Source organism: Cibotium barometz, chromosome 24 (genome assembly GCF_041138505.1).
Source record: "Cibotium barometz isolate CiBa-2024 chromosome 24, ASM4113850v1, whole genome shotgun sequence".
Lineage (NCBI taxonomy): Eukaryota > Viridiplantae > Streptophyta > Polypodiopsida > Cyatheales > Cibotiaceae > Cibotium > Cibotium barometz.
In genome coordinates, this window is record NC_141069.1 from 2,007,332 (window position 1) to 2,019,756 (window position 12,425).

General features: G+C 46.6%; 1 protein-coding gene across 3 annotated transcripts in view; it reads right to left on the reverse strand.

The window, feature by feature from the left end:
* LOC147624793 (exocyst complex component SEC3A-like) overlaps positions 1 to 12,425 on the reverse strand; it is a 112,393-nt gene that overhangs the window by 21,048 nt on the left and 78,920 nt on the right. For all 3 annotated transcript variants that reach the window (XR_015268850.1, XM_086818018.1, XM_086818017.1), the window contains 3 exons: positions 2,979 to 3,076; positions 2,771 to 2,879; positions 2,556 to 2,630 (listed from right to left, as the gene is read on the reverse strand). Coding sequence is in view for 2 of the 3 variants with exons in the window: in XM_086818018.1 (XP_086674144.1) it covers positions 2,556 to 2,630; positions 2,771 to 2,879; positions 2,979 to 3,076 (282 nt within the window). In the remaining variant the exon portion in view is untranslated. The remainder of the gene's footprint in view (positions 1 to 2,555; positions 2,631 to 2,770; positions 2,880 to 2,978; positions 3,077 to 12,425) is intronic.

The following is a 12,425-nucleotide window of genomic DNA, read 5'->3' on the forward strand; positions in this document are numbered from 1 at the left end:
AAATTGCCAATCAGGTATGGGACAATCTCGAAAGTCTATTTGGGAACAAGATTAACAATTCAAAAGTGTTTCTCAAGCAAAAGTATTATGGTTTAAAAATGAAAGAACATCACACATTACAAGAGCACCTCAGCACCATAGGTTCCGTCCAACAATTAGCTGCTTTAAAAGCCAACATTGATGAAGATGACAAGAAAGCAGTTCTCTACTCCAGCTTGGAAGAGATAGAAAGTACAAGGAGGTGCTGCCTTCACTTCGGGTATCTAGAGAGACGCCATATGAAGACATTGTCGCTATCCTCATTGATGAGGATCATCGACTTCGAGAGCAAGCTTCTGTCAATCATGACATAGAGAGGAGCTACATGTCCAAAATGAAGGATAAACCCAAGGGAAAAGAAGTCAAGAGCACATTCTGTAAGAAGTTGGGACACACCGAAGAGAGATGCTACAAGCGGATGGCAAAAGAGCAGGAGCAGAATCATGCCAGCCTAGTGGCAGAAGAGGAAGATAAAGAGTTTAGAGATGCTCTAGAGAAGCCGGAAACCTCTACTTTAGTACCTGAAAAAGCTTTCAATGTCATATTCTCTCATCTCTCTCTCTCACACCCCCCCCACTAGCTCAGTACTTTCATAGTTTACTTCATGTTCATTTTGTTCCTTTTTTTTTTGGACATCGAGAAGACATTGACAGTTGTAGATTGATTTGTCTCATAGGTCGAGTTCGGCCTCTAGTAGACGTTAATACAGCTTTCTTTCTTTCTTTCTTTCTCTCTCTCTCAGGTGAATGACAGATGGGCTTTTTGAAGAATCTTTATGTTTGGAGTCAAGGGTTCTTTGTGCGGGATGTCCCCTGAAATCTAAATTAAATAATCCTTGCATGTGTTTTCTCTCTTATATGTTTGTAACGCCTTATTTAATAAAGGCTCCATTCTTATGTTATCCTTGTTTTGAGTCGCGGGGGGGGGGGGGGGGGGGGGGGGGAGGAGACTGTAGTTCTAGAAGCTCAAGAATCTTATGAGTAGTCAAGCTCCATTTACAAGCTTGACTGTGATCTGTTGTATCACGTCAGGTATAGCCACTTTGATCTTTTGCATCACGTGGTACTAGTGAGCCAAGATCACCTAAGTATGAAGGCTATTCCTCATAACACCACCCTAACTCCTAAGGGGGGATTGTTGGGAAAATCGGAGTTCATGTGTGTGAACACCTCTTAGAGGTGAAAGTGTGTGTGAACAGGGGCTTATAGCCACTAGTTTGTTAGTTCTAGAAGCTCAAGAATCTTATGAGTAGTCAAGCTCCATTTACAAGCTTGACTGTGATCTGTTGTATCACGTCAGGTATAGCCACTTTGATCTTTTGCATCACGTGGTACTAGTGAGCCAAGATCACCTAAGTATGAAGGCTATTCCTCATAACACCACCCTAACTCCTAAGGGGGGATTGTTGGGAAAATCGGAGTTCATGTGTGTGAACACCTCTTAGAGGTGAAAGTGTGTGTGAACAGGGGCTTATAGCCACTAGTTTGTTAGTGTGTGTAAGCAGTGATGTCATTGGTTTAGCGAAATGTCATTGCCCCACGAGTAGAGTGTTGAGAAAGATAAGGCTTCAGCCTATAAAAAGGCATTGTGTTGGCATCGTACTTTGAAGGTTAAAATATCTATGATAAGAATTACATTGTTCGTACAATACAGTCTCTCGCTTGAGCTTCTTTCTCTTTCTATCTCGACCCCTCTCTCTCCACATCCATGGACATCTTTCATCCTCCTTAGCTTAGGCCTGCGTAACCCTAACCCTAAAGACTATGAGGACAGGGTAAAGCACATGGCTGGGAGAAGACGTGTAACAGGTGTACAAGAAAGGGGAAAGGTTGGGAGGAAACTAGGAAGGGTCCTTAAGGGCTGGCTGGGAGCATATGCGCAGAGGGTCCTTTTTTTGTGGTTTGTGTGTGTATGTGTGTGTGTGTGGGGGGGGGGGGGGGGGGAGGGGGGGTGGAGGGGAAGCTCGCATTGCTCTATTATAACTTAAGCCCTGCTTATGTAAGGGCTAGCATGCAAGATGTGTGTGCGCTTGCAAGTGTTCTGATGTAATCAAGACCAGTAAGGAGCTCCAACGGCAAAGTTAACCTGTTTTCCTGATCGTTTTGGGATGCAAAGACATTCTTGCTAACATCTCAGCATGGCACATCTAGAAGATGCACTAAGGCCAAGGAGGGACACTTTGGTTTATGACACCCAATGCATTTGCAGGATCTGGTGTGATATTATCCACATGCTCATGGCCACTTGGGCTAGGATTCAGGGATATTTGAGGGCTGCAAAGAGAAACATGGTCAATTTATGAGAGAATGGGATCATGGCATTTTTTTCATTCGATCTCATATGGGGCCTTGCTGGCAGCACAAGGCACTTGATTGGTTGAGACACTTGATTGGTTGAGATTTCCCCCTTGCTTGGTCTGAAATCTCCCTTTTTGTAAAATTTTTTCATACTTCATTATATAAAACCATCCAGTGGTTCCTATTTTGAACTAGTTGAAGATTGTGGGAGGTACAAACCTCTTCAGGCTGTATTGTATACAATAGATGCTCAACTTTCTGCCCAAACTGAAAAAGCTTTTCAAATTGCTGTTGCTGCACTCAAAGTAACACAACATATGTAGACAAGTCAGAGAAACAAAATAACCCACATATAGAAAAGTCAGAGAAACAATAGAGGGGTAATGGTTCAAATGCAAATCAAGGGACCGAAATATGTGGGAAAATGGACTTACATGGTTGATTACAGAATTGATGTATCTAGTCCGTGCCTGCTCATAGGCATCACTTGCTGTATGATAGGACCGCCCAAGGGTAGGAACAACGTTTGCCAACTCATAAAGGCTGTTCAATAAAAACCACCAGGTTGCTTGCTTGGTCATGCTAATATTCCAAATGGTCACGTATGTTAGTATTCATAACCTTTGCCCAGGATGCACTGACCTGTTCTGAAATGCTGCATAATTTTCCAGGAGTACAATGTCTGAATGCTTTGGATCAACTTGTGCTACTTTGTCGAAGACACTGAACATTGTCCCTACCTGTACTTATAAAAGCTACTGAATTAGCTCACTAAAAGCAAGTGTGATCTCTGAGTTTGAATCCACATTGTGATTTAGATAACACAAAACAAGGCAAACAAACGTGACAACAGACCTTCTACAATTGTGACAATGCAAAACACACTATCGGGGAACTCAATCTACTCAAAGAAGAAAAGAGGGGGGTCAGAAATACATTTAGCACACCATGTATATATGCATATATTTGTCGAGTTTGAGCTTAAGAATGGGTGGACTTCTTTCAATCAACAAAGCATTATTTGATGGCCTTGCAGCAGCGCGCCCACCAAATGTGCTAGGCGGCGAGATGCTACTAATGATCTCCCACCTCTGGTCAGTGTGGGTGTCAGGGGTGGTCCTAGGGGACACCGGGACCATAGATGTTATGATGGTAGCAATCCTGAAGTGTGTAAGATGGAGGGTGATGCCATCACCATCCTTCTCATAGATGACTGGGACTGCCTCCATGGCCCATGCAATGGCCCTCCAAGTAACTGCCCTGGCAGTCCCCAGATCTGCTGCGAAGAGCCAGGGGATCCACCACCAAACCTGTTGCAGCTTTGGGCAATCCCAAAGGCAGTGACGGTGAGACTCTGGGTGAAATCTGCACCTAGAACAAGATGCTGGCCATCCGCTCTGATTGCCAGCAGCAAGGTGCCGACTGTGCTGCAAGGCCCTTGTAAGCAAGCTGCCAAAGGAAAAGAGTCACCTTCCTAGTCCAGAAATTGTCCCACAGCAGCTTCAAGAGGAACCGAGGGGAAATGCCATGAGAACTCCAATGCCGTGAGACAATAGTTATGCCCTCAATCCCCGCCATCTCAATCCACCTATCCAGCCTAGCAAGTAGTTGGAATAAGGAAAACCTGGGTGCTTGGGTGGCAGACTGGAGTCCTGCCTGAACCACTGACATGGGTCCCATATTGAAGATGGGATAGAGGCCGGTTCTCCCAAATCCACAGGTGCCAAGAGGGGTCACAAGCAACTTTAACTTCAGAAGGGTCGATGTGCCAATTGTGGTCATGGAAGCCAATAACCCGGACTTGCCTTCGGCCCGTACCCAGGATGCTTACGTAGAAAAGGCAACCATCCCACATGTCTTGGTATCCCCACAGGTGGTTGAACAAGAATATGTCTAAGAGGATGAAACCTCATGCTATTAGAGAGGAACCATCGGCGACTTCATGCCATGCAGGTGTACCTCATGTAGCCCGTGAACTATGCAATGTTTATGGTAGTGGTCAAAATGTATGTCAAACGCCATTGCCGGCTGAAAATGTGCATGCACAACACATGCAACATGGGTTGCAATTCTCTGTTGGTGCAGGTGTTCCATGTATCTCTCATGCTAATCATGCCCTCAAGTGTACTGGTGAGGGAGAAGCTATCGGTGAGTAAGAAGCTATGGGTGAAAATGCATCAATGTGTGTCGAGGGGCTAGCCTTTTACAGGGCACATGTTTCTATGCCTAATGCATCACCTTTTGTTCCTAAAATGATGCCAGTCATAGGGGCTGTCCCAATGGACATACATGCACGAAAACATGTTGAGATGCAAGCTAATGCATCAAAGTCTTGTGACTTCAAAGCCGGAGACAAATCTATGAAGTTTGATATATATCATGGGGAATATGATGCATCAAAGGCAGTTACTTTTATTGCCCAGTTTGATATTGCTTTTAGTAATGAGGATTTCATTCAAAAATCCATGATCCGGTATGTAAGCATGTTCATGAAAGGTATTGTTGCTCATTGGTGGCTTGCTGAGAAGCTCTCACTAAATCCTGTTAAATCATGGGAAGAGTTCAAGGAGAGGTTCTATGCCTAATTCTAGCCTCCCAATGCATTAAATGAGATAACAATGAAGTGGGATTGGGTGAAGAAGAACAAGGAAGAAATGATGAATATATATGTCTAAAAGTTTTGTAAAGTGCTTTTGGAGGCGTCTCCATTTATACATGTTCCAGAGGCAGAAAGGAAGAGAAGGTTATAATCGCGATTATAACTTGTGTACAAAGCGGGACTACGAATGTATCCTCGTCACACCTTATAGCAATTAATTGCAGCCACCATTGCCACTGAGCAACTAGAACTCAAGTTGAGTCGGTCCAATAAGGCTAAACCCTCATTCCAAGGCAAAGAGAGGACTGTCTAAAACCTACAAAATAGTGGACAACCACCTAAAAAGGGCCAAAACTAAGATAAAATGGTCCAAAGCCTGAAAATAAGCCTACCAAGAAGCATCCTTTCCAAGTGAAAGACTATGGTCTCACTGTGGAGTAGAAAAAGCAGTATATGAGCAAGGGGAAATGCTTTACTTGTGCTAGCATTGAGCATATTGCAAATGCATGCCCGAACAAGAAGAAGCATGATAATGTGAATGCCTCAAAGCCCAATGTGCATATGGTTCCCGATGTGTAAGGCAATACTTCACATGTATCCTCGTCACACCTTATAGCAATTAATTACAGCCACCATTGCCACTGAGCAACTAGAACTCAAGTTGAGTCGATCCAATAAGACTAAACCCTCATTCCAAGGTAAAGAGAGGGCAGTCTAAAACTTGCAAAATAGTGGACAACCACCGAAAAAGGGCCAAAACTAAGATAAAATGGTCCAAAGCCTGAAAATAAGCCTACCAAGAAGCATCTCTTCCAAGTGAAAGACTATGGTCTCACTGTGGAGTAGAAAAAACAGTATATGAGCAAGGGGAAATGCTTTACTTGTGCTAGCATTGAGCATATTGCAAATGCATGCCCGAACAAGAAGAAGCATGATAATACGAAAGCCTCAAAGTCCAATTTGCATATGGTTCCGGATGTGCAAGGCAATACTTCACATGTGCAAATGAGAACTTCATATCTACATAGATGGCAACTGCTTTGGGTATTGAAGCGGGGGACAAGGATCCTCAAATTCAAGCAGGGGCTGCCTTTGTTGGTAGAAAAGTGCAGGTTATGCCAATTATTGGCAAGTTGCACATACACATTCAAGGTTATGTGGATCATGAGAAATTTCTTGTAGTGCCTTTGAATGGTTACGATGTATTGCTTGAAAAGCCTTGGCATACGCGCATTGATCCGCGCAAGGCTTACAAGACCAACAAAATCACCTTCATGCACAAAGGCCGAGAGCATGTGATTGATACTGGTGATACTATCCCCAACATATCTCATGTACAAATTAAGAAAGTAATGAAAAAGAGTGTTTTTGCGTACTTGATTTTTGTATGACATCATGTTCAAGAAACTAATATGCATGTAGACACTCTTAGTAATGATAGGCTGAAATTCTTACAAGAGTACAACGATTGTTTTGCTGATGAGTTACCAAATAAGTTGCCACTTGTATGAGCTGAAGATCATCACATTGATCTTGTGCCAGGTAGCTCACCACCTAATAGGCTCACCACTGAGTGCATCCCAAAGAGAGCAGATCTTGAAGCAGGTAAATGAGCTTTTTGAGAAGGGTTTGGTTCACCAAGCTCTTCCCCATATTGTTCACCCATCCTCTTGGTCCAAAAGAAGAATGGATCTTGAAGCATGTGTATGGATTATAGAGCTTTGAATAAGCTCACTATCAAGAATTGGTTTCCGATTCCATGAATAGATAACATCCTTGACAAGTTGGATGGATCGGAATGCTTTAGCCGAACTGATCTCAAGAGTGGGTATCATCAAGTGCGTGTGGTGCTTGAGGATGTACATAAAACTGCTTTCAAGACAACATTTGGGCTTTATGAGTATCTTGTTATGCCTTTTGGTCTTACGAATGCCCCAGCTACATTCAATAGAATGATGGATCGCATGTTCCGTGGGTACATGAAATTTACAGCTGTCTTCTTTGATGACATCCTAGTCTTCTCAAAAGACCGAAGAAGAACGTAGAGCTCATTTGGCTATTGTTTTCGAAGGACTCTATAAGATAAAGTCTTCATAAATGCAAACAAGAGTGAGTTCTTCTTGTCAGAGATACACTATCTTGGGCATATTGTGTGCAAAGATGGAGTGCAGATGGATCGCGTAAATATTTCGGGACATGATGTTTAGTTGCTTGAGAGCCTACCTCTCGCTCTACCTCTTGGTGAAGATTTGACCAAGGAACGCGTGCGGGGAGGGAGAAGGGGGGACCACCGTAGGTGTCTTCTAGACTGGCAACAAGGGCAAGCTCTGGCAAGGTGTCCCATCTACCTGCAAATGAGGCACTCGCTAGGAAGGCTTGAGTACTCCACTCGCTGAATGATGGGGTCTCCCCCAAGGCAAGGAATGGAAATGACATGAGGCGCTGTCTCCGGCGAGGCAATACACATGTAAAGGGATGGAATACCGACCGCCCGTGCGAGGGACGAAGCAACAGAGGGGAGGGATTCCATCACTCTCCCAATGGCTCCACCAATCACCGGGAGAAGAGGAACGTATTCCTTCTTGAGACCTAGGAAGCAAACTGCCACGGGAAAGCCTGAAATGCCAGCCAGTGGGTCGGATGCAGTGTCAAAGCCATGTTGCCACCGCACAAAGAAGGCCTGGGCCATACGCAATGCAACGGGGATTAGCTGCATGACTTGATCTGATGTTGCAAGCGAGTCGAACTCAACTTAGTAGTAGCCATGCCCCAGAGGATGAATGTTTGTGATCTTTGCATACCCACCAAGGACGCTAGCCTGAAGAAGATCTCTGTGTTGTCCGCGTGCAGGGCGGCTACCGACAATTTGGCATACCAGAGTGGAGGCCTCTAAGGATGCAACAGTCGTAGCAAGGCGATGAACGTCCACTTCAGAGAAAGATAAGCAAGTGACGGTGGCCTTGGTCGGGGATGACGGAGCAGCTACCATGGAGTCCTCTTGAGGGTGAAGACCAGAAGAGACCGAGACTTCCCGAGTAAAAATGCCCAAGAACTGAAGACGGTATTGGATGAGGAGGAAAGGGATGATGGAGCCAGAGAAAAAGGGGATAAACGGAGAGGCTATGGAGGAGAGCGAGGGGAGGGGGGAAAAGGGGCTACAAAGAGAGCAAGGAGAGACTGGAAGGAGGGAGGAGAGGGAGGGGCGAGAAGCTAGGCGCAGGCAGAGGGGGGGGGGGGGGGGGGGGGGGGGGGGGAGGGAGGGAGGGGGACTGGGCATAGGTGAAAAGAGCAACGAGGGGAAGAGAGGGGGCTTTGTGGGGACAAGGGGCGTAGGTCGGGCGAGGGGACAACTGGGGCGAAAGAGCAACGAGGAAAGGGGGTGCTAGCGATGACAATGCGAGGAAGGGGGAGAGAATGCAGGCAACACAGCAAGGGGAAGCGCTCTCAGATCCAAGCGACGACTCGTATTCATATGTATCAAACTTAATAGATTTGTCTCGGACTTTGAAGTCACGAGACTTTTGAGGCATTAACCTGCATCTCAACCTGTTTTCTTGTGTGCGTGTTCATTTGGACAGCCCTGTAACCGGCATCATTTTGGGAACAAAAGGTAATACATTGGGCAAAGAAGCATGTGCCTTGGAAGCACAATCATGGCTAGCCCCTCAACATGCATTGGTGCATTCTCACCTATGACTTCTTTCTCACGAGCACACTCAGGGGCATGAGTAGCATTAGAGATACGCAGAATACTTGCACCAACAAAAAATTGTAACCCATGTTGCATGTGTTGCGCATGCTGTATCCTCAGTGCGGGCAATTAGGTCTCCAGCTAGGAGGATGTCTCCTAGACTGGAAAACTTCATAATGTCATCATAAAGGTGCAGGTACGGGGACTCTCCATGGCTGGCATATTTAGAATTGGAGGGTGCAAAGTAGCTCACTGCAAGGTAGATGTCTTGGGCCCTCTGTGTCTGGATCCTCACCCACAAAAACCGTGTGGCCTCATCCCGTCCGACCACCTGTATCACATGTTGAAGCTCCTCCGTGTATAGTAAAGCCACCCCTCCCGACCCCCGGGTACCCCCTTCTGTGCGTGGGTGTGGGCGGTGAACAAAATCCCATATGTATCCTCTCACCTTTGGAATCCGACTCCCTTGGCACTCGTGTGTCTCTGTGTATAAGACCAAGTCTCTCCCTCTACATGTCTCCTCAAACAGACCTGCATTTGTCCTCAAGGCGCCATTGCAGTTCCAAACCGCAATCTCTAGCTTGGTCTCATAGGTCTCGCACCCGTCATTGGGCACGTCACTCACCCTCCCATCTCTGTACACTTCCCATTTCCCTGCCTTCCATGCATCCAAGATGCGTGGCATGCACTCCCTTGTGTGTGCCACCTGTGCTAGTGTGAGATCGTCTTCGAGGTAAGTCTTTTCTCCTTTTAGTGCCCGCCTTTTGGTAAGGAATGCTTGCCTCGCCTCCAACCCCGCAAACTTGAGGATGAGTGCGCGTTCCTTGGTGGTGTCTTTGCCCACCCTCCATGCCTTCACGAAGGGGGTATCAGCGATTTCCAGCTTTCTGCATAGTGCTATGGCGTCCTCTTTTGGCGAGGATCTTTCCTTCCATCCCACCACTCTCACATTCAATGCCCTAATCTTCCTTCTTTTCTCCTCTTCGAGTGTGTCATTGATGATGTTTGGGGATGATGGTGAGTTCCATTGCTTCTTGGCAACCTCAATCTAGCTGCCCGCTTCTTCCACTTGTTTCTGTGTCTTCTTAATCACCTCGGCCCACGTGGTTGCCTCGTTTACCTTCTCCTCTTGTTCCTAGAGGGTCTTCATTTTCTCTCTAAGTGTATTCAGCTCATCATTGAGGGATAGGTGAATTTCTCCTTCTTTAAATTGAGTACGTGCCCTCAAGGTCTCATTTTCCACTTTAAGGGTGGCGACCTGGGCCTCCAGCTCCGTGATTAGTGAGGTGTGGTGGCTGGTTTTTGCGTCCAACATTTGGACCATTTCCTCCTGCATCTTGCTTAGCTGAGTTGCCATGTATATGCCTGCATGTGTGCCTTCCACCTATCCATCTCCTCTTGCATGGAGGCACTCACGCCTAAGGTCATCACTATCCTTGTTCTCCCTGAGCTTCTTTTGTAGGTGCTCAATGTCTGTATCTTGTCCATGTTGGACTGAAGGGGTCCCCCTTCTAGTACTGATTTTGGTCCTCAACTGGTGGCCCCCATAGATGGCCAGCTGCAAGTGGGGAGGCACGTAGCAGCAGATAGGATTATGTTGTTGCCTTGGGGGCCTGAGCAAGGGCGGGTGGGGAAAGGGGGTTGAAGATAGAGAAAGGACGCACATCTGCAGCTTGGGGCGACGACAGAGAAAGGATGCGCAGTTGCAGCTGCAGCTGCAGCTGGGGCCGAAGCGAGAGAAGAAAAGAGAGAGAAAGGATGCGCAACTGCAGCTGGGAGCGAGGACAGAGAAAGGGCGAAGAGAGAGAAAGGATGCGCAGCTGCAGCTAGGCACGAACAGAGAGAAAGGGCGAAGAGAGAGAGAGAGAGAGAGAGAACCAAAGGTAGAGAGAAATGATAACACCACTCATTAGCACTTCGAGAGAGAGTCAATAAGCTGTTGTCGGCCTTATTCACTCAAGCGCATGCTTCATAAAGGACAGCCCTTCCTCCTTTTAATAGAGTTGACAAGCTCCCTCTTTTTAGCTGTGCTTTTCCCTTTTTGCCAAAAGTGGCCTTGGCTGCCAAGATTATCCCTCTTTTGCTTTTCCCAACTTGTTGCCCAAGCTTGTATCTAGGCGGCTTCTTCTATCTAGGGATCCATCCCCAACAACTCAATGTGTCCGGCCAAACTTTAATGATGTCTGAACACGTTGACTTATAAACCTTTAAGTCACATAAATGATTTGAATCCTGTGACACACATGCTTTGTGACGATCTTTCAAGCCAATCCTTGCCTGTGAATCATAGTTGCATCCAAACTATGTTTGGATCTAATCCAAACGTTCCAAACATTTGGAACGATCACTAACGTTTGGAAACGTAGTGAACATGCACTTTTGATTTTATAGGTTAAAAAAACGGACGCAAGTCAACGTCATTTTTTTTTTTGCTTTTCCTTACGTGCGTGTGGCAGCCTCTGTGCGGCGGCGCTCAAGACTAACATTTGGAAACGTAGTGAACGTGCACTTTTGATTTTATAGGTTAAAAAAAACGGACGCAAGTCAACATCGTTTTTTTTTCCACTTTTCCTTACGTGCGTGTGGTAGCCTTTGTGCAGCATCTTTGTGCGGCACTCAAGTCTTCTCCTCCGGGTGTCTCTATGCGGCGCTCAAGTCTCTCTCTCTCCCTCTCTCTCTCTTCTCTATCTTTCTTTCTTTCTTTCTTCTTTCTCTCTCTCTCTCCCGCACACGCTCAAGTCTCTCCTCCACCTTCTTCACAAAGGGCATGGTCCTCAAGGCCATTCGTAGACTACGCAATGGGCGAGCCCAAGATCATGAGGGACTCACTACCGAGTACATCTCACATGCCCATGATACCCTAGCACCCCTACTAGCCTACATGTTCAATAGAGCCCTTTGTGAAGGATTTCCACCCTCTTGGTCCACCACCCCCATCCTCAAAGCCGGAGATCCACTTGATCCTAATAACTATAGGACAATCATGATTGGCCACACATTGGCCAAACTCTATGGATCAGTGCTAGAGCCGGAGCTCAACTCATTTGCAAAGAGCCAAGGATGCAGAGCCTCAGGACAGGATGGCTTTCGGAGGAGCTACTCTACCCTTGACCACATCTTCACCCTCCGTGCCATCATCGAGGAGGGTAGAGCACGACACCAGAGGATTTACTACTGCTTTGTGGATTTCCGCAAAGCTTTTGATACTGTACCCCGAGCCCGCCTCTTACACCGTCTACAGGAGACTGAAGTCCCATCTGACATGGTTTGGAGCATCATCGCCCTCTATGAGTCCGTCACTGGACGCGTGAGAGCCCTACGAGGTACATCACAAGAGATTTCCAACACTATTGGGGTGAAACAGGGCTGCCCTCTATCACCCACTCTTTTCGGCCTCTACATTGATGAGATCTCGAGCTTCATTGATGGATTAGGCGGGGCTGTTCCCACACTGGCAGGCATATTGATCCCCATACTACTTTATGCAGATGACATCGTCCTCCTCTCAGACTCAGCCGAAGGGCTTAAGAGACAGTTGGATGCCTTACATGACTTTTGTACTCAGCGGGACCTCTCTGTTAACCTTGGTAAAACCAAGGTAATGGTCTTCAATACCTCTCGCCCCATCACATCCAGATTGAGCTTCACATATAGAGGGGATCTTGTGGAGATTGTCTCATCCTATGTCTACCTTGGTGTCACTTTTAGTGGCCCACGCTTCACCATGCTTCCCGCAGCACATGCCAGAGTGACGCGGGGATATGCAGCCTTGAGCTTACTTGAGCGCGGCAGTGCTTCC